The 26689-nt window shown below is 35.8% G+C and overlaps 2 protein-coding genes across 3 annotated transcripts in view; both read left to right on the top strand.

The window, feature by feature from the left end:
• The window catches only part of LOC147065133 (uncharacterized), a 97442-nt gene extending 75105 nt beyond the window's left edge, over positions 1 to 22337 (top strand). For both annotated transcript variants that reach the window (XM_085956712.1, XM_085956713.1), the window contains exons 5-8: positions 6797 to 6896; positions 8422 to 9111; positions 10459 to 10724; positions 21992 to 22337. In XM_085956712.1, the coding sequence (XP_085812838.1) occupies positions 6797 to 6896; positions 8422 to 9111; positions 10459 to 10724; positions 21992 to 22164 (1229 nt within the window). In that variant the 3' untranslated portion in view covers positions 22165 to 22337. The remainder of the gene's footprint in view (positions 1 to 6796; positions 6897 to 8421; positions 9112 to 10458; positions 10725 to 21991) is intronic.
• Positions 22338 to 23908: 1571 nt separating this feature from the next.
• LOC147065120 (uncharacterized) overlaps positions 23909 to 26689 on the top strand; it is a 578962-nt gene continuing 576181 nt past the window's right edge. The window contains exon 1 of the mRNA XM_085956776.1: positions 23909 to 25208. The gene's annotated coding sequence lies outside the window, so the exon portion shown is untranslated. The remainder of the gene's footprint in view (positions 25209 to 26689) is intronic.

Raw genomic sequence — 26689 nt, 5'->3', positions numbered from 1 at the left:
AACCTAACCTAACCTAACAAATAATCCAGTATATCGGCTATTTTTAAAATTTGTTTGCCGCTGGCTTCCTGTAAATCGGCAAGTACTTACCAACTATTTTTTTTTATTCAATATACCTAATTCACAAGATTTCAGAATGCAACATTCTTTTATTAAACATACATAATTTAAAAACACCTCATACACTTATAGGTATACCTACACCATCTCCGATCCTAAGAATATTATATGGGTCTCCATAGAGTGGAGGCTGTATTAACAGATCTTTGTTTTTACGAGAAATGGATGTTAGTCACTTGTTCAACCTATTAAACCCATACTCTGATTCAAACACATATTGAAAAACAACGTGTGAAGCTTCTAGAGCTACTATAAAATATCTTTTTGAAAAAAAATTGATGTCCGACGGGACTCGAACCCGTATCCACCAATGTGATATTTAAACGATATCACATACTGTACAAAATTCCCATGTGTTAGTGCTTTATCAACAGTCAAAACAGTCGGTTCTTATTGAAACACCGTTATTTAGGTACTTAGCTACTTTAGTAAGTTATTTATAATTTACTTGGCTCGAACATGACAGGGGACGCAAAGGATCGTATCGATTGGAGGAAAGCGGTGGAGGATGTTTGAGTTGAACTATAGCGCCTTCGGAAGAAAAAGTAGACTACTATATCTATTATAGTATGTAGATGATTCATTTTTAATATAAGTTATTAGTCGTTGTTTAGATTCTTTGATGAGTTGGATCAACTAATGTTTTCATGTTCAGTAAAAAAATACGTTAGTTAAGATACATCCGGTGGAGATGGCAGTGTTTTTTCTTATATCTACAAATTCGCGTGACGTTGGTCTCTTGTATACCTACATATTTTAATATTTATGAAAAAATATTTTGTTGTCTTGGTTGATTATCCCTGCATTGGCAGTTGAACGTTATGACGTTATGTTACGGGCGTGGTTCACAGTGCAAGAAGTAGGTACGTACCTACTCACCCACTCAAGAACTTTCTTACTTTTAGCAAAGTCACTCAGGGCTGCCAATATATATTTTTTTATTCTTGTAATCAAGATAGGATATAATCAAAACATTAAAATTTCTTAGAGTGGTTTTAACCGCATAAAATCCGACGCAATGAATCGATGGGTTTTTAGATTGATAGTACTTGATTTTTTTAAGCGTTCTAGGTGGTTACTGTATTCACAGTAATATAATATAATATCAACGATTGTGCCGAAAACTTCAATACAAAGTTAACGAGTTATACCTAATTTTTATACCTTCATAATATGGAGTGTTCAGTTATATTTTAGATATTATTTTTGTATGCTTAAAAACTAAGTATTATCAGATTATTAAACAAATATTAGTCGCCATTACGGACCCAATAATTTGACGTATCTACTTACCTTCGTTGTAGTTTCATTATTTCGATGATCTAACGTCAATACCCCGTATCTGACCTATATGACGAAAATGACTTTTTGATGTACTAAAAAACAACAAAAATACTGCCATCGACAGCGAAATTCCCATATCTGTAGTTATTTTAACAAAAATGATACAGCCGTTTTAGTAATTTCGCGTATCTGGACATTGCAGGAATAAAACTGTAATAGCCCGTATCTTGCCTCTAAGCTGTCAAGCGTGTTGCATGACGTGTGTTGAATTCAGCTTCAAAATGTCATTTTCTAATTATTTAAAAGGTAAAACAGTAAGTAATATATGAAATTTGGATGTTTATCTTTATATAAGTATTATAATACCACATTTTATTGGATGATATCATTATAAATTAGGCGTTATGTGCTTTGCTTTACCTTTTTTTACGTTACGTGTTATTGTCATACTATGTAGTTACAACATATTGTGTGAACTATAGTCAGATACGGGATATTAACATTAGGCCATCGATTTACGTTATTGTTTTTGACCGGTCGTGTGATATCATCCTGGTTTAAACCAATATGCATAATAAGATATGACAATAATGTCGTTCATTCTCTCGGCAAAGGAACATGTTACATCGTGTCGTCGTGGAAGTGTTATTATCGTTTCGGATTAGACATGCATGAGGTCAAATCTCCAATTCAATATAATGTTCTTGGTCTTTGACCATTTTAAAAGACTCCGCGATCATTAATCAACCCAATGGCCCTTTGCTGAGCATTAACATTGTGTTTTCACACGCAAGTACATAGCGACATATCGCACAATATGTTGTAAATTGTCCGTGATACGATAATGTGTAATTCTATTGATGTCGGTATTATGGTTCTGTAAAATGTTGTATAAAGCCTGCACACCTGCCTCTCGCCTCTCCCGTTAAGGTTCGCGTTGCCGAGGTCGCCATTTTGTGACCTTAATCTCTGCATGCGGCATCTATCCGCTGATTACCAATTTAATCCTCATACATTCGCGGATTTTTTGCGATACGAAACGTCAAGCGTTACACGATTATGCTTACTTCCGCGCAACTGTCGCCGTACCTGCTTAACTTATAATTTTAATTTAATGTTCAACTGATAACTTTTGGACGTCAGAATTACTTCCAGGTAACGGTAAATAATGCGAAATTAAAACAGATGAAGAATTTTATAACTTGCTACCTACTTCCCTAATCGATTGAGGAAGGTTAAGGTTGTTGCGACTTTTGGTCAAACGGCGTGCGCCAATTATGCTAGCGGCCCGACCTTTCATCTAAAATTCAATATTATAATCTCATAGTGTATACTATAGGGCCCACTCATTGACATTATTAATGGACAACGCACTCAGTACAGTAGCTAGCAAGTAAATTAGCGCATAGCAACATTCGCACATGTATAGGTAGACGTCACGCAATTTCCATTATGCGATATCACACATTGGAGAATTATAGCAATATCACCTTTATTGTAATGGCGTTAGAACAGTGTTTCTATTGTCAATGTTCATTTGAGCGAACCCGTTCGAACCGAACCATTCGGCAGACCGGACAAAAAGCATCGGGAATTTATAGCAATATCACCTTTATTGTAATGGCGTTAGAACAGATTATGCCATTCGGCAGACCCGACAAAAAAGTAAGTGTCATTTTTTTCCAGATGCTTCGTCCATATTAATGTCATTGGGCCCACTAATCCGGCTCTCACATCAAAACTCGTCTCGTGTGCCGAAAAATCTTCCGAGAACTGAGATCCAGTGTTGCTTGTGAAGACCGCGCACATATACCTAGCGACAGTCACGCGTAGCCTTCGAAACGTATAGATATTTGAATGCGGTGATCGGCGAGCCGGCATAGGAATGACCAATTCGTAGGTGTTTGTATGTATGTCCGAGAAGCCGTAGAAATGATTAGGAAACTGACCGTTGCCGACTATACTATTTCAATGCCTCAAACAACCGTCAAATTGGATTTGCACTCGCGATGGTGAGGGGGGGGGGGGTAATAAAAGTAGTCTGGAGTAAAGCCAAACCAGGGAGAAGCAAACCAGCCGGGGGTGAAAACTTGCAAGACCCAAACTACGCTTAATGACATAAATCATGCCGAATGTGTTTAGGAAAAAGGGCGTAACCCTCGATTTTTCTAAAAGTGCTTTTATTAGATATTAACAATGTATACAACTAAATACACGTTCTGTAAAAAGGAAGTAAGCCGCAAATGCCGAATTATTATCTAAATTCAGGTTTTAATTGAGCATTAATTAAGTTTTAATTTAAGGAAAAAAGCATTTACCCTCAATTTTAATGGTTTTTCTGTAATAACTTCTTTAATTTTTATTAGATCGAAAATATATTACACCAAATCATCAATCATCATGCACCCAATGTCTGTGTCTATTTTTTTTAATATTAAACCAAAATAATTCAAAAAACTCTTTTTTTTTTAATTTGTTCTGTGAGTGTTACGCCCTTTTTCCTAAACACGGTTAATGCGAATCTTTGATACTATAAACAAGAACGACACCTACGCACAACTTCGGCAGTGATTATTTTGAACATGAAACTTGAGGATTGTCTTATATACCAAAACATTCACATTATAATATAAATGTAGCCTGTGAAATGGCTTTACGGAAAGTCAACCGCTCTGACAATAATAAAATTGATCGCCGGCAAAAAAAAAAAAACAATATCACATTGTAAGGATGTTTTTATCATACTTTGTGTTTACTTTATGTTACTGCGTTATTCGGAAATGCATCCATTGTAATAGGTACTAGCTATTTGCTATAAAAGAACGTGGTCATTTCGCTTTTATTGTTTGGTAATGTTGTGATGATAATCATAATCAATTGTCTCGTCACGAGTTTCGTCAGTTTTATAAAATGACGACGTATGGTTATTCTTCGGTGATTTTTTTTCAATTGTATCGTAAGTCCAGACCGTGAACACATCGTTTGTTGTATGACAGCCCCCCTGCAATTAATAACAAGCTAGTTAAACGGTAGCTCGTCTTGGTTTCGATTCACATAGGATTAATGCCAGCGGCTCGGATCCTTGGATATTTATCTCTAGGTATAGAAAAATATGCAAACTATAATCCTCAATAAATGATAAAATATCTCAACGCAAAATGTCGACCAGGTTACAGTAACTCTGGCAATTGCGAAGTCTGCATAAAATTTACAGAATAAGCATGCAGCGAGTTATTTTTAAGCTCGCGCATTTGGGTCAAAAGATGACCTCCCAATGCATGTACGGTGACCAGTTTTTCATGAAAATAATAATGGATTGATCTGAAAAGGGGCTGAAAGGCAATATTCCATAAACTGATTATCAACAGAATTACTGATTAGAAAAGTGAATTTTCTAATTGTCCTCATATACTTAACGTACATGTGTAGCGTCCCGTCTCAAGCAGTCTGTGGCATGTCTCAGGACAGAGCACACGCCCATTATACAGTCATACAAAGTTGTCCCGCATTGCAATGTACAAGTTCAAATTAACATTATATAACAATCAATCAAATGAACAGAATCAAAAGTGTTCACACGTGTTTTATTGGTCATCTACCGAAACAATCCCACAATGGTGATCCCGACGTGATTAAAAACTAAAAATAAATTATCTTCTGCCAGGGGCTCGCTTACGGAAATCTACCCTTGAATGATAAGGTTGATACCTCTCGGGATGTCCCATGATGTGGCCAAGCTCGATATTCGTGAATCTGTCATTCCGGCTAATACGGACCATGCGTCTGTGGTCTTTGTACCCACATTTCGTAAACTATACTTACGTTATACCAACGTTGATTCCATGAGTGTTCACGCATACACTGCGTACAGGACCGAAAAGACATGATATTTTACCACTCTCTCTCCGATTCACATTTAGATCATAGCTACCCAGCTTTTCTGAGTAATTTAAAAGCCACCATGGTCTTCTCGACTCAGTATTTCATTCATACGAAAAGGTTGAAGTAGTCGTAGTTCATCACTCTTTGCGATACTGAAATTAACAGTGGTCATTATTATTCACATTTCCATTGCTGATTTCTTAATGAAAGTCAATATCATGTAACTCATTATTAAAAACTTATTTTATTTTTGGAGCGATAGGTTTAAAACATAGACATCAAGTTTAACAATAACAGTTGTTGTATTGTAACAACACACTTGTTATATGAAATGAAAAATGAGCAGCTATTGCATGGGCTCTATAACTGGATTTATTATGTTATGTTATGATTGAATCACAAAATATTCTGAAGAACAAAATGCAGATTTTAAAAGGCAAAACAAATTTAAAGGACAACACACATGTCGCAATACGTCTTTCATCTCTAATACAAAAAATATTGTCACTGTAGTAATACCAGTGGCGCAGGGTGCAGGTATGCTGTTAAGATTCGCCATAAATAGTGCACATTAAACTTTGTTAATAATACGTTTTTGTTTTTATTGAACTAAGACTGCAATTTACAGATGGTATTGGTTAGTTTTAAAAAATCAATTAAATGCTGCCTAATCCAAACCATTATAGTTTATGTGTACTTTAGGCGATGCGACAAAATTGTGCACACTTGTTCATTCATACTTATTTGTTTTCGTTGAATTAATAATACATATTACACATAGGTATAGGTATTGTTGGTTTATTTTTATAATTCATTAGGCCCTGCCTAATCTTAATTACAATAGAAAAAAATATTATTCTATCTATAAAATATCCTACTTACGATTTAATTGCATAATTTTAGATATTTTATAGATAGACGAGTTTTTTTTTACTGTTATGGCTTGGTTTTCGCAGGGTTTAATTGTTTTTTAGTAGCTCCATCTGTAAATTGTAGTCTTATTTTAATGAAATTTATTTTATTGTATGACTGACAAAGTTTAGTGTGCACTATTTATGGCAGATCTTAACAGCCTACCTCCACTCTTCGCCACTGCTGTATACATGCATCTCGGAGATCAGCAAAGCTAATTATTATACCCAAATATGTTACTTATTTTTACGTTTTGTTAAGTTTTTATTTTTTTGGATTTTGTAATTTTTTTTTATGTTAGCTTACTCATCCTCGTTGGAACAAACGTGAAATATCAAAGTAGATATATTTTTTTGTACTTAAATAATATGATTTAGCGTATAAACGTGCACTTTCATGTTTTCAGTTAGGTACGTATAAAGAATGTTGACCTTTATAATGTATTTCTAAAAAGGCGTGATCGATGTTAATTGGTTACGCTATGCCAATGCTACATTTATGTTATTTTTGTTGACGCGATGCTCCACGGTGTAGCAATACAGTATTTTTTTCCTAATATTTTGAATCATTAATGGGTTTGTTTCGTTGCTCTATTCAGATCAGCATCGTCGTCTGGCCGACGCGAGGCTTCCTCCGACCCTGCCGCCCACTGTCATTGGCAATCAAGCAGCGCTCCTGGCTTTGCAGACAAACGCAATGTAAGTAATAATTCGTTTGGTTTGCTCATTTACGTCTCATCTCCCATTTACGAATAATGTCCCCATTATGACCACTATAATTGATTCACTAAATTGCAACCATTTTGAAGAGTGTACCTGCGGTCAAGTTTGCGGATCTTAAAAGTTATTATGTAGGACGTAGGTATAGTATAGACCAGGGGTTCACAAACTTTTTCGTCAAAGGGACAATTTCGAATTCAAAAATATTTGGCGGGCCGCCCTTTTGTAAATATTTTCTGTTTTTAAAAAACATAAGGCAAAAAAATAAAAAAATATTTTATTGTGTAAACTTATATTTTAACTAAATATTATACATTATTATTACTCTTATTAATATACTAAAAAATAATGTTTAATTTTTTCACCACGTGATTTATGCAATTAATAATTGTTTGTTTGAAACTAAAGCCTGCAATCTAGGCTTAAATTTTGTGGTGTGAATACGCAAAACATATGCGATATGGTTGTCTGTTAACTTTGATCTTAAATTTGATATATTAATGCTCATTGTAGAAAATGTTTTTTTTCACAAATATAGGTAGGTATCTACTTCCAAATTAAAAAAGCCATTTGATGAGCACGTTGAACAATATTTGGATATACCTACCTCAAGTGAAAGTCCTCATTCTTGCCAGAGGATTTTTAATTTGAAATGTAATTTTTAATATTCGATATGAAGAATAATAAATAATACTTGACATAAATCTCGTGGGACACATCAAAAACTCACTTTGTGAACCCCTGATATAGACTAATAGATGATCACATGATTTAATGGCAACATCATCGCATGCGATGATGAACCGCCATCTGACCCATCAAATATCTAATTTCAAGCAACCCGCAAACACTTTAACTTTGTGGTAAGGCTGTGTTAATTAATGTCCGTGCATCTTAAAGAGAACGTTTCTGCAAAACTTTGTTGGTTGCTGATCGTATACCTACCATCGCCAAATGACGACATCATGATGCCGTGACAGTACCTGTAATTTTAGTTTTAGCCAGTTTAAATAGTGACATGTTTCGACGTGGCAACAGTAACTTGTTGTTTACAAAATAATGCGTATCTAGTGACGTGATTTCTCCCTTCATCATAATGCTCTATCCTTGTACTTTCAGGTGGCCGGGAAGCTTAGGGTGTTTAATATAGAAGAGACATACTTTCTTTTTCAGACATTCGGGCACTCTTACTCCTTCAGTTCGGACTATCTCCTGCGGATATAAATAATTTGTCATAAGCTAGCTCAATATTTTTTGTATCTTTTATTATATCGAGTGACTGAATAAACTAACTCGGCGCTTCCAAATACCGTGTTTTCACTTCATAATAACCCACATCTTCAAAAATGTTTGGCAACTGTTTTGGCAAATAGATGACGCCACTCCGCCCTCTCCTGTCTCTTTCGGGGTGCCGGATGTAGACGTTATAGTTAATTATTCCATTGCAAAATCACGTCCACTTTTAAATAAGTTTTTAATATGGTTCCCCTCTATGTTTACGCAGGTTATTTGCAAACGCACAGCAGCGCCTCGCCGCAAGAAATCCCCCGCCCCACTTCAACAACCTCCCGCCATACGCGAGGTCCTCCTCAATACCCCTCAAAGAACCCGAAGGACAATCAATCAACTCGGCCACGTACGCCAACAATAGATTCAAACTATCAAAAGCAATCGACAAAGCCAACTTGACGGACATTCCTGACTATCAGACCGCGCAAGGATACGCTGAAGCTCGCTCCTTGATGATGAGACTGGACAGCGCGACCAAAAGACACGTCAGAGAAGTATTGGCAGTGCCGCTGATTCGTTCGAAAGCTGCATCACGCAAAGAAGAAATCAATCGTTGCACATCTCCATCTAAACCTGACGAAATCGTTATCGACTTCAATAGAAACCATCACTACATGAACGACACTAGCAAAACTCTGCCAGAGAAACATAAAGAAGAAATAAAATTTGACATCGGTTCAGATAATCAAGTCAATTCTGGGTGTCGCTCAAGCAAAAAGTTAGAAATTGAGGAAGTGGCGAGTGTTAAAGTGGAAGAGGATGATGACGAAGAAGACGTTGTCGTGGATGACTTCGGCGGTGACGCGGCGATGGAAGACGTGGAGATGGATCTGGAGCCTTGCAAGATTAAAATACCGATAGCTGAAATTGCTGTCGAGGATGCCACTAAGCGGCCCACGCACAGGTACCTAATATATATTTTTTAGCAACAGTCGCTTGTTCTGTCTCTTTTTTGTATATCATTTGAACTCAGAGGAGACAACCACGTGATGGCACTGTTTAACAAGTAGCCAACATAATAATATATGATTTTTTGACTCAGATGTTTACGATTTAGATGTTTTCACATCTTAATCTCATATCCACAGTGGCTATGTCACTATGTTATGATAAAATTTAGTAACTATGGTAGGCTAACCTGTAATTATCAGATGCAGAGTATTGGTATATGTAACTTAGCGACATCTAGGGATGATTAGTTTTCGCAGTCGTATTCGGAGTTTTGGCCTGCTCCAAAAATCTTTTCCATTCTAGACAATTCTAATTGCTGCAATAACATATTTTAGTGTGTGCAAAACTATCTTGAGGCTATGGAGCTGTGTCATCTCTTTTTACCATAATAACTCACCCTTGTCTTGAATTGTATAAAAACCTACCATTTTTTATATTTATATTTTTACACTGATTTATTGAGATACTGATCGTTTCATTAAATGTATCCTTCATTATCAATATTTCATTAAAATGATGGCAGTTCATTTCAAACTCACAAAAAATAGACATGATTACGAAATTACTACTTTCGCCGATTTTTTTGATTCTTCAACCAAAAAAAAATACCGAGAAATTGAAGAAGAAACGAGATTTCTCGGTCACAAATAAATTTCTTCATTCCATAAAAGTGTGTTATTTCCAAAACCTGAACAAAAACGAACCATAAATGCGAGTGAGAAAGTATTATATCTCCACATTATACGTTAGAGTGAGATAGAATTTCTACGGCTGAATTAAATATTTTTTGTACACGTCGCCAGTAAATATTGATTTGAATGAATAGTCATTTAAAAACTGCTAGCACGTCTTGCTGAATTTTATTGTTTTTGTGTTAAATATAAAGTTAGCGGTAATTATTTTTAGATAATTTAGTACTTGCTTATAAAATATGGTTTACTATGTTGTGTTTAAATTTGGTAGCTGTACTGAGAACCAACATGGTGGTATAACGTTTCATAGTTTAGTTAATAATAATAAAATTGAGGTTCTACGGTGCGTTATACGCAAGAAACACGGATTAATTTTGCCGAATAGTACCCACTCTCTTTATATTAATACTCTGAGGTTATTTCATATTATGACATATTTGGTGACTGTATAGAACCGGTTATGCGATAATTAAGTTTATATCTCCTCCATCATGTCCATGCCCAAGTGGTCATGACAATCTCCAACGCTTTTCCAGAAGAGAGATGTCAAAACAAACAATCGTAGTCAGCAGTTTCCAGCTGGCTTTAATGTTTCCATTCATCCATAGGTCCAAATCTCGAGTTAATCCCTCGCCAGTTCCTTCCGGCGGCATGCTAGACGCCCAAGCGAACATCCCGATCAACAACAATCATAGCAACGTGAACAAAAACGACGCCGCGCCGAACGCCGAAGAACCCGCTGCGCCGAACCAGGCCGCGGGTCCCCGGGCGGCGGCCATCGTCCGGCGCAAGCTTCACACCTGCGACGTAGACGGGTGCAGGAAGGTCTACACCAAGAGCTCCCATCTCAAGGCCCACAAGAGAACACATACCGGTGAGTTTCATCTTCATGTTATATGACTTGTATAAAATAAATCGGTAACCAAGAGAGTTCTATTAAATGTGAGATTTGTTTTTTTTGTTTATTTAAATTTATTCCAAGCCCGGATCATAGAGCAAAACAATGTAACTTTTATTAAACCATTTTTACTGACCGGCAAAGTATTATGACGAATTGTTCGTTATGAAAAAATAGTACCACCCTGACGTATTCCGACGTGTTCAGCATTTTCGACTCTCGAAATTAGTTTAAATTTCATGGCCAACTATTTCGTAGCATTTGTGTATAAACACCATGGCCCTCACAAGGGGGGCTGACAGGGCTCAGGAGGGGCCCGGCGTGGCGAGTTTACCAGATAAGTAAGATAAACACACTTCACTTCTTGCTTTTTTTTAAACCTTTTTTAATACAAAATGACATTGATAAGAAGTCCATGATAGAAGTAAAAGAAAGATATACGAAAACTGAAGCTAAATATAATACTCTTCAAGATATTTAGAAGATGGAAAGCCATTAAATGTTTTTTTACTGTCACCTCATACCTACCAAACTGATCATTATTGTGACAACGTTAAATAAAAATAGATTTTATAAATCAAATAATTCTTTAAAAATATACGGGACTCTATATAACTAACATCGTAATATGATAGCTGCATCTATTATTAAGTAATTTCAACTTTAAAAAAAATCTAAATATGTATAAAATTGTTTGATTTTCACCATGTCCTGCATCCTGTAACGGCGGCGCCAAATTGGCGCCGATTGTCTCCAATGGGTTGATGAATTTTAAAAAAAAACTAACCAACACCATATTGTGTAATATGCATTATTTTTGTCGGATCGCACATAGCGTACCTAAAGTATTATGGTTTGGTTTACCCAGGGTTAAATTCAATTTTAAAACTAACCAGCACCATCTGTATTTTACAACGTTTTTCTTAGGTCGTATTCTTATTTGTCCGGTACAAATCTTGCAATCGATTTTTAACTAACTTCCCGACTAGCTAGACATTTGAAACTTTTAGAATATATCAGAACACGATGTCAATGCATTTTTTTTTAAATTTTATCCATCTTTAAGTAGAATTCAATTCATTTTTAGTTAATTCTGTTTTGTATGAAAAGTTATTTCGATACCATTATTGGTTTCTAGGGGGTCATATCAACTAAATTATTAAATAATATATACGTGCGTTACTATGGAAATCAATATGAAATGACATTTCATTATTCAGTATTTCTATCAAGTACAATTTTTGTTTGATCGTTTAAGCTAGTCAAGTCAAGTTTATATGATTCAACAGAAAATTTAAAAACGTTGTATATAAAAAGTTATTTTTATCTTGTAATTATTGTATTCTTAGTTCAATGAAAATAAATACGTATGACTGACAAAAGTGTAATATGCACTATTTATATATAACATTATAAACTTAATGGATTTAAGTTTTGTACTATGCCATTTGAGTCTTGCTTGATTATTGATTGTATTATTTTATTACTATTATTAGTGATAGGGGTTTTTTTCAACTATTCACAATTTGTTTGATATATTTTTTATTGTTATTCTTGACTTAATATGTAGGTAGGTGATAAAGCTTTTACCTACTTTATTGTATTAATCAATTATATAAGTTAGAATTAACTGTATTTGTTGTCAGTATGCACATATTGCCGGAAGATGCCGAAAGTGAAAACCCGGGTCGCAAAAAAACGGCTCAAATGGAATAGTACAAAACTTAAATCCATTAGAATTTAAATTCAAATTCCATCAAGTACCCTCAGTCGATAGTATTAATACTATGTATTAGTAGTGAAGAGTGGATAATAATAAAAAAAAAACAATTTCTCTTCTTCAACCCTGCATCGCAAAGCCTCGGTCAACATGCAGTAGCGTCCGCTTAAAGTTCAAGTGGGCGGGTAGGCTGTTGAGATCCGCCATAAATAGTGCACATTACACTTTTTTAGTTATAAGTATTTGTTTTTATTGAACTAAGACTACAATTTACAGATAGTATTGTTTAGTTTTTAAAAATCAATTAAACCCTGCCGAAAACCAAACCATAATAGTTTTGGTATATTTTGGATGATACGACAAAATTGTGCACACTTTTCCATTCATACTTATTTGTTTTCGTTGGATCAACATTACATATTGCACATATTCTTGGTTCGTTTTTTAAATTCTTGAAGCCATGCCTAAACCAAACTTTAATGAATAAAAAATATTATTATATCTATAAAATATTCAAAGTTATGTATGATTTAATTGCATAATTTTAGATATTTTGTAGATAGACGAGTATTTTTTTTACAAATATTATCTATTATGGCTTGGTTTTCGCAGGGTTTAATTGAATTTAAAAAAAATAACCAACACCATCTGTAAATTGTAGTCTTTTTTCAATGAAAACAATTACGTGTGACTGACAAAGTTTAGTGTGCATTATTTATGGCGGACCTTAACAGCCTACATCCACCCTTCGCCAATGCTATGTATAACAGCCTACTTCCTCGCCAGTGGTATAATGCAATATAACGTTTATTTTTATTAAGGTAGGCTCTAAATGATCGCTTACAGTAACATCCTGTCTTGGTATACATTATATTTTTTTTTATTTCGTTATCATTTACATCCGCCCAAGAACCAACTTTTGTCGCTGACGAGCAGACATATTTTTCCACCAGATTATAGTCGTTGAATTGCCCAATTTCACAAATGTCCACTTGACACAAATGGCATAATCCAGTGGCGAAGGGTGGAGCTAGGTTGGTTTAGGTAGGGGTTAATTGATTTTTAAAAACTAGCACTATCTCTAATAACTTGTTGTGTTAGTTCAATGAAAACAAGTGCGTATGACTGCTGACAAAGTTTAGTGTGCACTATTTTGGCGGACCTTAACAGCCTACCTCCACCCTTCGCCAATGCTATGTATAACAGCATACTTCCTCGCCACTGGTATAATGCAATATAACATTTATTTTTATTATTTGTGTGAGCAATTAAATATTCATTATGTCGCAATACAGCGCTGTGGAAGGCGGTCGTGCATAATCCACGGCGGGTGGTGGAGGGTGTATTGGTTATTTTTTTATTAAGGTAGGCTCTAAATAATCGTTTAGTTAGGGGTCTTGGCCACTAATCGGTATACAGCATTAATTCCGGAATTGCAATTCCTAGTATGAATAAAATTGAATATCTTTTATTTAAAAAATCGTGCCTATCAAAGGTGTTGGATATTGGACTCTCGTCCGTTACTTTGCGAAACGCCCCAAAAGCATGAAGGCAAGAAGTAATTTTCGTGAAGAATAACGTGATTTTTAACCGTTAGTGGTCGTACTTGGGTAAAAATAAAAGTCGGAGCGGTGATATCAGCTGGTACGAAATGCATCTCGTCTCTCGCAGCAACCCGATCCCATATAGCTCAGCGCGTGTCATGTTTTTATGCGCAACCTCGAGCACACACTCACCGTCATTATTATCGACAACGGCGCCTGTCAATCTTTGTTAAATCAGTTTTAAAAAATATATATTTTGTTAACTGATGTAATCAACCGGTTTCGTGACCATTATTCACAATCTTAGCCGGCTCGCACATCTAAACTCTCGTCTGCGACACAGCCATAAATCAAACCTTGTAGGAATGTCGCATTCATGTTGCATATTCGGCCGCGCATATAGGAACCTAGCGACAGTAGCGATCGCAACCTCAACTTCAAAGTCGTCAAAAATTTAAACCTCATTGCAAAACGCCGAAACAACGACCATTATCTGCATGGCTGAAGAAATCGAAAGGACCGAAAAGTCCTTCAATGGTAATCGAGCAAAGGATTTCGCTCTTCAGCGTCGACTCTCGAGGATGAAACCCCAGTGCTTACTTCAGCTGGGGCACGGTCTAAAACGATCGTGACTTGAAGATTGTGCAAATGACGCGTGCAGAACAAAACATAATTTGTCATAAAAAGTCAACATGCGTCCATTTAATGTTATGTTTATTGTTCTATTACTACTAATAATAATATATTCATTGACATGTTTTCTTTTTCAAGTAAATTGGTAACGTTTTTTAGTAATCTTTACACGATTTAAGAATTAATTCCCCCGTCGCCATCACAAAACAAATTGACGTGTTCCCAGCTCGACTTTCGCTCTCCGATTGCCAGCTAGTCCGAAATTTCGTCGCACCTATAGTTGAAAATTATTTGCCGACGCATTGAAGGACGAAGGTCGCAGTCTCATAATGCCATCTATTGTGGTCATGAACGAAGTGTGTAAAAAATAAAATTACTTATTACAAAATTGTAGGTATAAGGTATAAGGAATAATGGTCAATTTACAAACTGCGTTAATGAAAGAAAATAATTAAATTGTATGGACTATTTTTAACACCCATGGTGGCCGCTCGGCTTAAGCGTTGGACTATCACGCCGTGGGTCCCAGGTTCGGATCCTGGGTCTGGCACACATATTGTTATTTTGTGTGTGAATCAGGGTATGGACCTAATAGGTTGAGCAAGTGGCTGACATCCATTTCTCGTAAAAAACAAAATTTGTTAATACAAATCTCTCTCTGTGGAGGCACATATCGTCACCGTTCAGGCAAAAGTCACCAACCCTAAAAACATAGTTTTGAGATATCGCAATTTGAAAGTTTGAAAATGCAGGAAAAATCAGATTTTAATGTTTTTAAGGTTTTATCTACATTAAATTATTTTCTCATGTCTTCTTAATAATTTCTTTAAGGTAATTTTACTGTTTGATGCTAATTAAAACATCTGGAAGGTTTTGAAGGAGGCAAGGTAGCTCAATTATGGTTTGGTGACTTTTGCTTGTTAATAATCTGAACAATGTTAGCCAAAAGAAGGATCAGTAAAACTCACCATCCATAGTATAGTGACTTTTGCTTGTATATTTATAACGAAGGATTTATTTTTTTTATATAGTCAATAATGTCTATTCACCTATAATGACTTTTGCTTGTTAAGATTTTATCGAAAGTCATTTAGTGAAATAATTCGGATTTAAGCAAAATTTTACTAACTAATGTACCGTGGTGAGTTTTGCATCTTAAAGAACATAATTTTACGCTTCGGGTGACATACTCAACTCAAAACTGCCATTTTCAGGGTTGGTGACTTTTGCCTGAACGGTGACGATATGATCCTATTAGGATCGGACATGGTCGAAAAAATAATCTTTTAAAGAAAAACTATATATATCGTATGTAGTTAAAACTGAATTTTACCCACATTTGAATAAGGGTGATTTTCTGATGGACGTGGTATGGAATGGTGTATCCTCTAATTCTGTAGGCTACGTCATATATATTAAAATGATTACGTTTGACTTATTTATTTTTTACAAAGTGTTTAATTTTTATGTATCAACGTGTTTAATAGGTTCATGTTGTCATTTTACCTAACGATTCATTCTAATTGGTAGCAGGGTTTCTCAACCTGAGTCAGGCCTGCGAAAATTAAGTATGTATTACGAACCAACTAGCAAATAAAAGAAACTTGAAAAGGAAAAAAAAATCGCATTCGATTGTTTTGGCTTCACCGTTGAAGGGACGCTGCCAGCAGTGCCAATCCCAGCGAGCACATCCACTCCCTTCTCTCGCTAAACGATTCGTAAAAGTCGTTAAGTCCGCGTGGCGTGCAGAAGTGGATAAGTCTCGTATTGCGTTCACATCTCATTACCTCCGCCGCGGTACGAATCCGACTTGAAGATGGGCCACTTTTACTTTCGTTTCGACATCACGCACTCGCCATGTTGACGTATAAGCACACACGATGAGGTAGCCAGGGCCGGCCCTGGACTCTTCGGCCCCCCGGGCAAATGATATATTGGCGGCCGCTACCCCCATCGCAAAAGTACCTATACTGGAATCATTATATTGTGGTACCGTGGTACAGCAAATGAATTTACATTTGGATTGGTATTGTTTGCTAGCATTCAAAATATCAATACACGCGCGAATCGTCCATAGTGTCACTAGAATGATTCTAGATCTAGTACATTGTATGCGACAGTTTGCAATGCGGTCACGCGAATCCATATTTTGTGTTTTGATTTAGAATTGATATTGTTTTATGTGTTTGGCTTTAAACATCTTTATGGATTCCTCTCGCTTTACTATGGAGGTTTCTTTAAGGACTTTGTCACGCCTTTACTACTCATGTTGGTGCTAATTTAAAAAAAATGTATGGGCTGAGAAAATACCTTATTGGAAATCATTCGTCCGCCCCATTGATTTACCATATTATAGAAAAGACACTTAGATAAATTTACTTAGAATTTCTGCATACACAATGTCTGATAATTGGTAAAGCATTCCGGCCGGTTGGTCTATCAGTATTACAGGTATAGGTACAGAAAATTAGGTGTCGACTGATTAATATTAAGGTGTTTTCAGCGTATGATATTTTATATCGCTATGATGCAGGTGAGTCCAACCTAACGGTGGGCAATGTACAATTTTGCAGCGAAAAAGTCAAACTTCGTTGGTCTGCCCGCATCTTGTATTACCTAATATAATAGTGAAACAACTTAACCTTGAAATTGCGCAGATTGCGATGTCTTCTACGGCGCACGAATTACATTTAAATTTAATTATTGTTACCGTTATTATTTCGGACTGGTTTTGAATGAAGTCTATTGCATCGTTTTTTCTCGATCGGCATCGCTTTAGCTATGTCATATTGTCTGTCAAAACTAAAGAACTCCACACTTATGTGGTATGTTTATAGTTTGCATTTGTTTTCTCTGAAACCGCCTTGTAAAAACCCTGGAGCCTGGCGGCGGTGCTTCTGATGAATATTTTCATCGAATAACAGTTGACATGTTTTGCTGACCACAAAAAGTACGATGTAAATAAATAAACAAAATAATTATTGTTTCCAAATAGGTATACATACTATTTCACAGTCCTATTTCGCCCCCTAAATCTTGGCACCTCGGGCCCGCCCTGAAAATTGCGGTGTGTCTGCCGCACCTGAATACGCGCCTGCGAATACGGCGGCTTATGATAACTGAGGCAATAATTTAATTTAAATAATAAGCTGGTTTTTTATGCTTCGAAAATCTAATAAAGGTCCAACCCAGCGTTGCGTTATATTATATTATGCCAAAGAAATCCACGAGATAATATTACGAATACCGCGGCGAATCTCGAAAACTATGCTAATGGGTAAATTGTAATAACGATAAATTTAGTAATTTAGAATTATTATGTATACTTGGGTTGTTTTCAACTTTTTCCGATTAAATCGTATGGCGGCAGTTTGTAGACCGATACAAAATCTCATTTTATTATTATTACAACGTTTTTCTTAGCTCGTGTTCTTATTTGTACGGTACAAATCTTGCAATCGATTTGTAACTAACTTCCCGACTAGCTAGACATTCGAAACTTTTAGAATATGTCAATGCCATGATGCCAGTGCATTTTTAAATACTTTTAGCCATCTTTAAGTAGAATTGAATTCATTTTCAGTTAATTGTGTTTTGTATGAAAAGTTATTTCGACACCGTTATTGGTTGCTAGGGGTCTGGGGTCCTAGCAACTAAATTATTAATATATACGTGCGTTACTATCGAAATCAATATGACATGTCAAAATTCATTATTATTTCTATCAAGTACAAATTTTTTTGATCGTTTAAGCTAGTTAAGTCAAGTTTATATGATTCAACAGAAAATTTTAAAATGTAGTTTATAAAAAGTTCTTTTTATCTTGTAATTATTAAGAAATAAGTTCAATGGTTTTGGTGAGTAACAGAAATGTTCGGAGGAAAGGCATTCAGGACTCACATCGGGGTCGCAATATGCTCAGTGGGTTTGAATTTCTTTTCACGCATAGGCTTATCTGCAGGGCTGAAAATGTCGGAGCGCCGTTCCGGTTCATGAAATCGCCAAAAAGATGAAAGTTCTTCGCTTCATAATATTATGTCTGTCATTCACGGCACCAGACATCTCCTGGCTGAGCGAAACAGACGATAAACACGACGCACAGATGTATTGTTGTATACTAACGGTGGCAGTGGAAAGGATTCGACGAACAGCTTTAAAACATCGATTCAAAATAACACTAGTACCGTGGTATTCCGTAATTCTCGACTTTGAACCGTAACGAAATTTCTAAATTCGTCGATGAAAAAAAATTCGGTCCCACAGCTATGAGTTAAAAAAAATCTCGAATTTGATGTCAAACGGATTCGGCCGGCAGAAAATGTGGGCCAGATGAGTTAGAAAAATATATTTCTCGAGAATTCATCTCGGGAAATGTCAAACTGGCAGCACGTCTGCCATCTGCTGGCCTCCCCGCGGCGACCTCCGAGCAATGCAGCGTAAGCTGTAGCTAACAGCATGGGGCGAAGAGCGAGAGACCGGTGTCATAAAACTGGCCTCTTGGCTAAGGGAAAGGAATCCCTGACAGAAAAATCTAGACGAGCCGACCTTCAGAGCCCTCGTGGCTCAAGCCTTAAATACAACCCACAGTACAGATTAATAAATAAAAATGTAAAAGCCATCGCCATGGACCAAAGTTCTGAAGCAGGGTAGTTTATGGCCTGACCGCCATAAAACCCAAGTAAAAAAAACCCCGTTTGAGAACAGTCCTATAGATTGAAAGCTCGTTACATTAACGTGACAAACTAAAATACGCATTATTAAATATTGAAAATAGCATATTCTTTACAACGTGTTTAAGTTTAACCCATGTTTTTCCACACTTGAGATATATAGCCTGTTATACCACACCCAGTAGAGTAAACCAGCTCCTGTTAATTCTTTGAAACTTCCCTGAAACAACCGATTAATATAACACGATCACAGCAGCCTCGGACGACAACCGGCCCTGTTAACCGATGACCCAGCAGAATATGGACAACGAAACCGGTAGAGTAATCCACAATAACAACTCGACCATGCGCATTGGTACATATAATGTTCGCACCATGTCTACCCCGGAAAGGAAGCCTTGTGAAATGGGAACCGATCTTGGAGAGACTGATACGTGCCTCCTTCAAGACGTCCGGTAGCTGCTTGCCTGTCTTTCAGTACTACACCCTCACTGAGGATGCCGATGCGCAGACAAAGGACGCCTTTTACGATTCCCTCCACGCGGCAGCTCCGCCATCCCCCGAAGAGACCGCGTGATTGTAACGGGGGAATATTATGCTGGAGTAGGAGCGGAGCAGGTGCTCGTCGAACGGCCTCGATGACCCCAACGACAATGGTGAGCGGCTCGTAGAATTTGCCACCCTGAATGAGCTCACCATCGGATGCACCACTTTTCCCCACAAATACACATGGACATCTCCTGATGGACGCACTAGGACGCAGATTGACCACTTCTTGTACAGCTTGAAGCACCGAAAGGAACTTCTCGACAAGCGCACTTACAGAGACGCCAATATCCATAGTGACCACGAGTTTACTCATTGGAAGTATCCGGGGAAAACTCAGTCGCCAGGCGAAGTCTCCAAAACGTGAACGAATCGACTAGAAGCTCTGTGGTCCCAGAATCCGGATCAACTTCGAAACTTTGATGGGCAACTTTTTTGTGAAGCGTGATGGTTTCATCGTTCACCCATTCCCTTGGACACCGCTATTTTTCCCATACCTTTGTCATCAGATGAAACATAGAGTGCAGGATTGGGCCCAAGCTGTACTTTAGGAATTCAGGATGTATGCTGTCTCTTCCCGGTATCTTTCCGTTCTTGAGCCTTTTCACAGCCGATTTTATCTCGGTGCCGTGCAATCGGAAACGTCAGTCGTTCAGGGGATATTCAAAAGTAAAGCTTACGCAGATATCTTAGAGAGTTCCAAAGGGGGTGGGCGATTCAGCACTCCACAGATTGTTCCAAATCTTGTTGATGCATTCTGCGTCAGACTCTATTGCTTCACAGGGGCCACAAACGTCTCTGGGAGTCAGTGGTCGCCAGCTGAAAAACATCTAGAAATCACAAACTCTGGTTTTGAGTACCTACCGATTGTATACGCAAACACGAAAGAGTAGCAATTGATAATAAAAATGTCCAATGATATTATTCAAACTATTTTCAAATATTTTATATGTGTGCGTCAACTTACACAGTATTGCAATAGATAACAAATGCTAGGAAAACTAAGGGGATTTATTCAAATAAAACACTGATAAACCATTTAATTAATTAAATCAATGCTTATATTAACTATATTATATTAATTTGTAATTGTTCAATTTATTTTGTGCAGTATTCATAGTTTTACACTTGTATGTCAATTAAAACAATATTTTAAATATTGACATTTAAAAAATGGCAGCACTTCCGATCGGCAAAAGCGAAGTTGCCATGATATTTACTGTTAATTATTTACTAAGTAGGGTTCATATTAGATTTACATATCGGATTTATGAAGTTAGAATCCGAACCCTGGACCCCTCACCAATGCGATATATAGGTTCTCTCGCGAAGTCTTGATACTAAGCGATTATTTAATGTTTATCTTGATCGATGGAAATAATTTAAGTATGAGAATTTTCGAACTATAATAGATACCTACGCGTCATTAATATATCTACAGGATACACCATTCGATACAAATCTGAACAGAAATTTAGTACCTTTTCCAGTAGAGGTTATATACATCAGCGCATCTATTCTATACACAAAACTGCTTTCGGCTGCTATCTAGGGTAGGTTTGTATCGAAGTATTAGCACTTATTCTAACAATTACAATTAGTTAGCCCTCTAAACAATCAAAACTGTCTATCTCGCTCTATATTTTACCACTGCCAAAAGAGGTGCTGTTAAAACATAGCACTTATTGTAACAATAATACTTTGATACAAACCTATCCTAGATAACTGCCGTAGCGGCAGAAAGCAGTCTTGTGTATAGAATAGATGTGCTGATAAAAATCTATAAGAATCTCCCTTATTTCAATGTAGGTGGGCACAGCATGTATTTATAAGATGAACATCTGACGTTAAGAAAATGGAAATTGATAACATTTGTATGAGACAATTCGTGCATACTTTAATACATACTATAATCTAATCAACTCTCTCAATTTGGTGTCATTTTATTTTTCACGTACTTAATCCTGCAAGCCGATTGCCAAGAATCGCACAAAGTGATTTGTATGTAATCGTAACTTATGTTTGCTTGAACGATATGTGAGTAACGACATACTTTCGAAAAATGGGAAAGATAGCCAAAGAATTGCTGGTCTATATATTGTGATATTCAACTTTGTTCTCTTGTTGCAGGTGAAAAGCCGTACTTGTGTCTGTGGGAGGGGTGCGCTTGGAGGTTCGCCCGCTCCGACGAGCTGACTCGACACACGAGGAAACACACCGGCCAGCGCCCCTTCTCATGCGCCCTCTGCCAGAGGAGCTTCTCCAGGAGCGACCACCTCGGACTCCACATGAAGCGACACTGAATCCAATCCATTTTCGTAACCTCTTGCCTTTGAATGTCGGTCTGCCACGTGTTGGACACTTTTCATATTATAACTTGCACAGAGATTGACTGCAACATTGTCCGCTCAGACATTACAATATTATCTTCTAGCTATAATTAAACGCAACTCACATATACGTAATATTCCATAGCAAAAAATATAAGAAAAGGGTTATTGAAAGTGAAACAGTACTCTTTCATTTAAGATATTATTAGCTTGATAATAATTCGTGACATACGATCGAATGGCAATTGAACTATCCTAGCGACAGCTAAAAAATTCCAAATTGGCAATAAAATTGCATGTAGCTTTCAATCTTTGTGCAAACCACCTTAGACTAAATTATAATATGTGAAAGACGCTGAAAATGAGCCAGTATTTTTATTGTAGTAATACTAAGTAATTATTATTATAAGTCTTTTGTACAGACTTTTTGATCTATTCTCTTTTGAATGTTGTATTACTCTAAGCATGCTTTTTTGAAACAATGTCCATTTTTGGACTTATTGTTTGTGTCTTTGATACTACATGTCGTATGTCAAGGAAAGTAATTGTTTTTATTTTAATATTACGTAATGTTGGTATATAAATTATATTTGCACAGAAAAATTTTATGTCAGAAAACAAACAATATTGCAATACCTAGAGTTTTTTCTAATTGAAAATTAATTTCTTTCTCCCCAAAATAATATGTGATTAATTTTGTGACATACAACATTGTTTTGTATTTACAATTGATAAAATCTTATTAAGTGTATTAAACCAGACATTGCGTAACCCGACAAAAAATTCACAGTACTGTTAATCCTTTTATGTTAATTACATTTTATCTCCGTTTTTGACCGGTATTTCAAAACCGGTCAAAAGTGGAAACAATAAGTAAGATGTCTGGTTTACTTCCGTCACTCTTCATCGTCTTTGGTCACCATCAATGACACGAACTATAAAATATTAATATTTTAAAGAAATTTTCACATAGGTATACACAATATTTATTGGTAGATAATACTGTTTTTTCCAATTATTTTACGAATACCGGTATTGGTATTTTCATTTGGTATTGCAATCCCTACATAGGTACCCACCTAATTGTGAATGCCAGTATGTTACAGCCTATAAATTCTACAGTTATTCACTAAATAGTTGAAAATGGTTTTCGAATAATACAATTATTTGTTTGAGAAACCTATTATCGCAATATTTTTTTTATTTATGATAAAAATACACTATTATTGTAGTATGTGCTGTACACCTAATAGTAAGGAGCCAGTATTTTATTATACGTTATATATTTTTCCAATATTGTATCGTCTTCATCGATGAATTTGACATTTTGATAGGAAAGTGACATATTATTACTATGTTTTTCCGTATTTGTCTCAATAGTTTTTTTGGATGTTGTTATTTACCGGTTTTTATTTTATGTACGCTATAAATTATAACTAGGTAATAAATGACATGTGCCAGTATCCACGGTCTAGTATTTTTACAATTTTTTTTTTTTTTATATAGAAACATTGTTTGTTTAGTAAAAATATTACAACAAAATAATAAATAACCTTAGTGATAACAACTGCAATAAGTAATATTTTTTTTATATTACGTCTTCCAAGTTGATCTTGATATTTATAATGTATTACTTTAATGGTCAGTTATGTAAATAGTTCTTATTTTATAAAATGAGATATGATTTCAGCATTGTTCCCACAAATTAATTTTATAATACGAGGGTGGGTCAATAATTCCTTAGAAAAAAGCATTAAAACAGTTTTTATTTTTGTATTTTTTTTTTATTTCTCAACATAATCTCCTTGGAGCTCAATACACTTGGTTAGACGTTTCTCAATTTTTTTTAAACCGTCAGAAAAATAAGTTTTCGGAAGGTCCTCAAAATAAGCATTCGTCCGATCGATGACTTCTTCATTTGAAAAAAAACGTTGTCCACTTAGCCATTTTTTTAAGTTTGGGAAAAGGAAAAAGTCACTGGGGGCTAAATCTGGCGAATACGGTGGGTGGTCGACCAATTCGAACTTCAATTCTTCAATTTTAGCCATTGATCGTAAACATGTGTGAACACGGGCATTGTCCTGATGAAAGAGGATTTTTTTCCTGTTTAAATGAGGCCGTTTTTCTTCAATTTCGTTTTTTAGCTGGTCCAATAAAGATGCATAATAATCCCCTGTTATTGTTTTTCCTTTTTTTCAAATAGTCAACGAAAATAATTCCACGTGCATCCCAAAATACAGTAGCCATAACCTTACCAGCTGATTTTACGGTTTTCGCCTTCTTTGGACATGGTTTGTCTTCGCAATCCACTGCTTTGACTGTTCTTTCGTCTCGGGAGTATAGTGGTGTATCCATGTTTCATCTACAGTCACAAAACGATGAAAAAATTCATCCGGATTGCGTTGCATGAGCGACAACAGGGCTTTAGAGGCCACCACCCTATTGCGTTTATTGTCGACTGTGAGCAAACGCGGCACCCATCTTGCAGAAACTTTTTTCATGCCCAATTTGTCATGTAAAATAGAAATGACGCTACCTTTTGAGATCCCTGTAACCTCAATTATCTCACTCAACTTTAATCTTCGGTCACTTAACACCATATCGTGGATTTTATTGATCATTTCTGGTGTAGTCACCTCTACAGGACGTCCTGAGCGTGGTTCATCCTTTGTTGATGTACGACCACGTTTAAATTCATTTAACTAGTTATAAATAGTTGCAAGTGAAGGAGCAGATATGCCGTGAACTAAATCCAACTCATTTTTTATTTCCTTTGCTGTTAACCCTTTTATATTAAAATGTTTAATAACAGCTCTAAACTCAATTTTCTCCATTTTTGTAAACAAGCAATTTTTTTTTTAAATGTACGAAAATAAAAAACAACAACCCGACCAATCTGATTGAAACTTCGCAGCATACTGAATCGGTAGTGCCGCTGCATGAAAACAAACCGCTTACAGTACTAGTCGCGCCACCTGTCGGCTTTTCTAAGGACTTATTGACCCACCCTCGTATATGTCCAATATTATAAGTTTGTATGTTGCTTTTTTCAGCAATAATAAAATGTCACATCTCCATATGGATATATTATTTGCCGAAGTATGTATCACAATACATAGCGGTATTGTGGTGACATATACATTATCTACTCTATAATAAACAAATAAATTAAAATCTGGAACGGTTTTATGTTAAAATATTTTTGTCACATTTTTCCGCACAATTTTAGCTTACTTTCCGTATACTCAGAGTCTTAAAAATTCAGTACAAGTGCTAATGAGGTGACAATGCATTCTATTGTAAATTTAGAGGCGGTCAGGTATTCTGCCCTGCTAAGTAAAAAGACAGTGATTTTGGTTTTAGTGAAATGAGAACCCAAGTTTTAAACTACATTTTCTCTCATATTATCTAAATTTATTGGATTGTTTTGACATAATCTCTAAAACATTGTATAAAAAAAGTGTTTTTACTTTGGGTCTCCATACAATGTCCTAAAAAAATAACTTTTTTTATTAATGATCCTTCGTTAATAGATTTCTCATGGACAATTTCCGGATAAAATGTAAGCAGAATAATGAGTGTTTTCAATCTACTTTTCCATATAATGGAACTTAAACATTGCATTAGTGCATATTATGTAGTGAAAGACGGGTAGGAGGAGGAGTGTTACACTCATAAAAAAACATGATAATTGCTATATACAACCTTATAATATTGAAGCAGCAACATACACCTGTGCGTAACTTTACTTCGTGCATAAAGGCTGTATTTCTGTAATAATTTAAGCATTGTATAGATGCTAATGTTTTGCAATATGCTTCAATAATCCCATGGTCCATTGGCGTATTTGAAATGTAAAATTTCCATTTTTTACTATATAATTAAATTTAATATTTCGTGTGTCACTGGTAAATTTATGTCTAGAGCGTCACTTTTTGAAATAATGTTATATTGTACTGTGATAGATTAGCTTTCAATCTCAAATATTATTGAATTTGAACATTGGCTAAACTGTATTTCAAATTGTCTTTGATGCATATTTATGATGAAACCATATTTTTATCCGTCCCCTTTGACTTCAGAATGTTAAATTATACGCGTTTTCCACTTGATCAAAATTTATACGCTCTAGAATTATTATGGAAACCTATGAGAGATATTTGTATCGCATGTCCATAGTCAATAATGATAATATCAACGATGGGCGGAGATAGGCTGTGGAGATCCGATAAAAAAATGCACACTAGTCAGTTGTACTATGAAAATAAATTGCAGATGGTGTTGGTTAATTTTTTAAATTCAATTAAACCCTCCTAATAGCTTAAAAATATTGTTTATCAAAATACATAATATCTATTAATATAATTTCGTTTAGGCAGGGTTTAATTGAATTTTAAAAGTTAAACAATACCGTCTGCAATTTGTATTCTTAGTTCAATAAAAGTATGACTGACAAAGTTTAGTGTACTTATACTATTTATGTCAGACCTCCACATTC

Source organism: Rhyacophila brunnea, unplaced genomic scaffold (genome assembly GCF_057557595.1).
Source record: "Rhyacophila brunnea isolate RB1 unplaced genomic scaffold, BYU_Rbru_1.0 scaffold_6, whole genome shotgun sequence".
NCBI classification, from domain to species: Eukaryota; Metazoa; Arthropoda; class Insecta; order Trichoptera; family Rhyacophilidae; genus Rhyacophila; species Rhyacophila brunnea.
The sequence above is the reverse complement of the archived record's forward strand: the minus strand, read 5'-3'. Positions and strand labels throughout refer to the sequence as shown.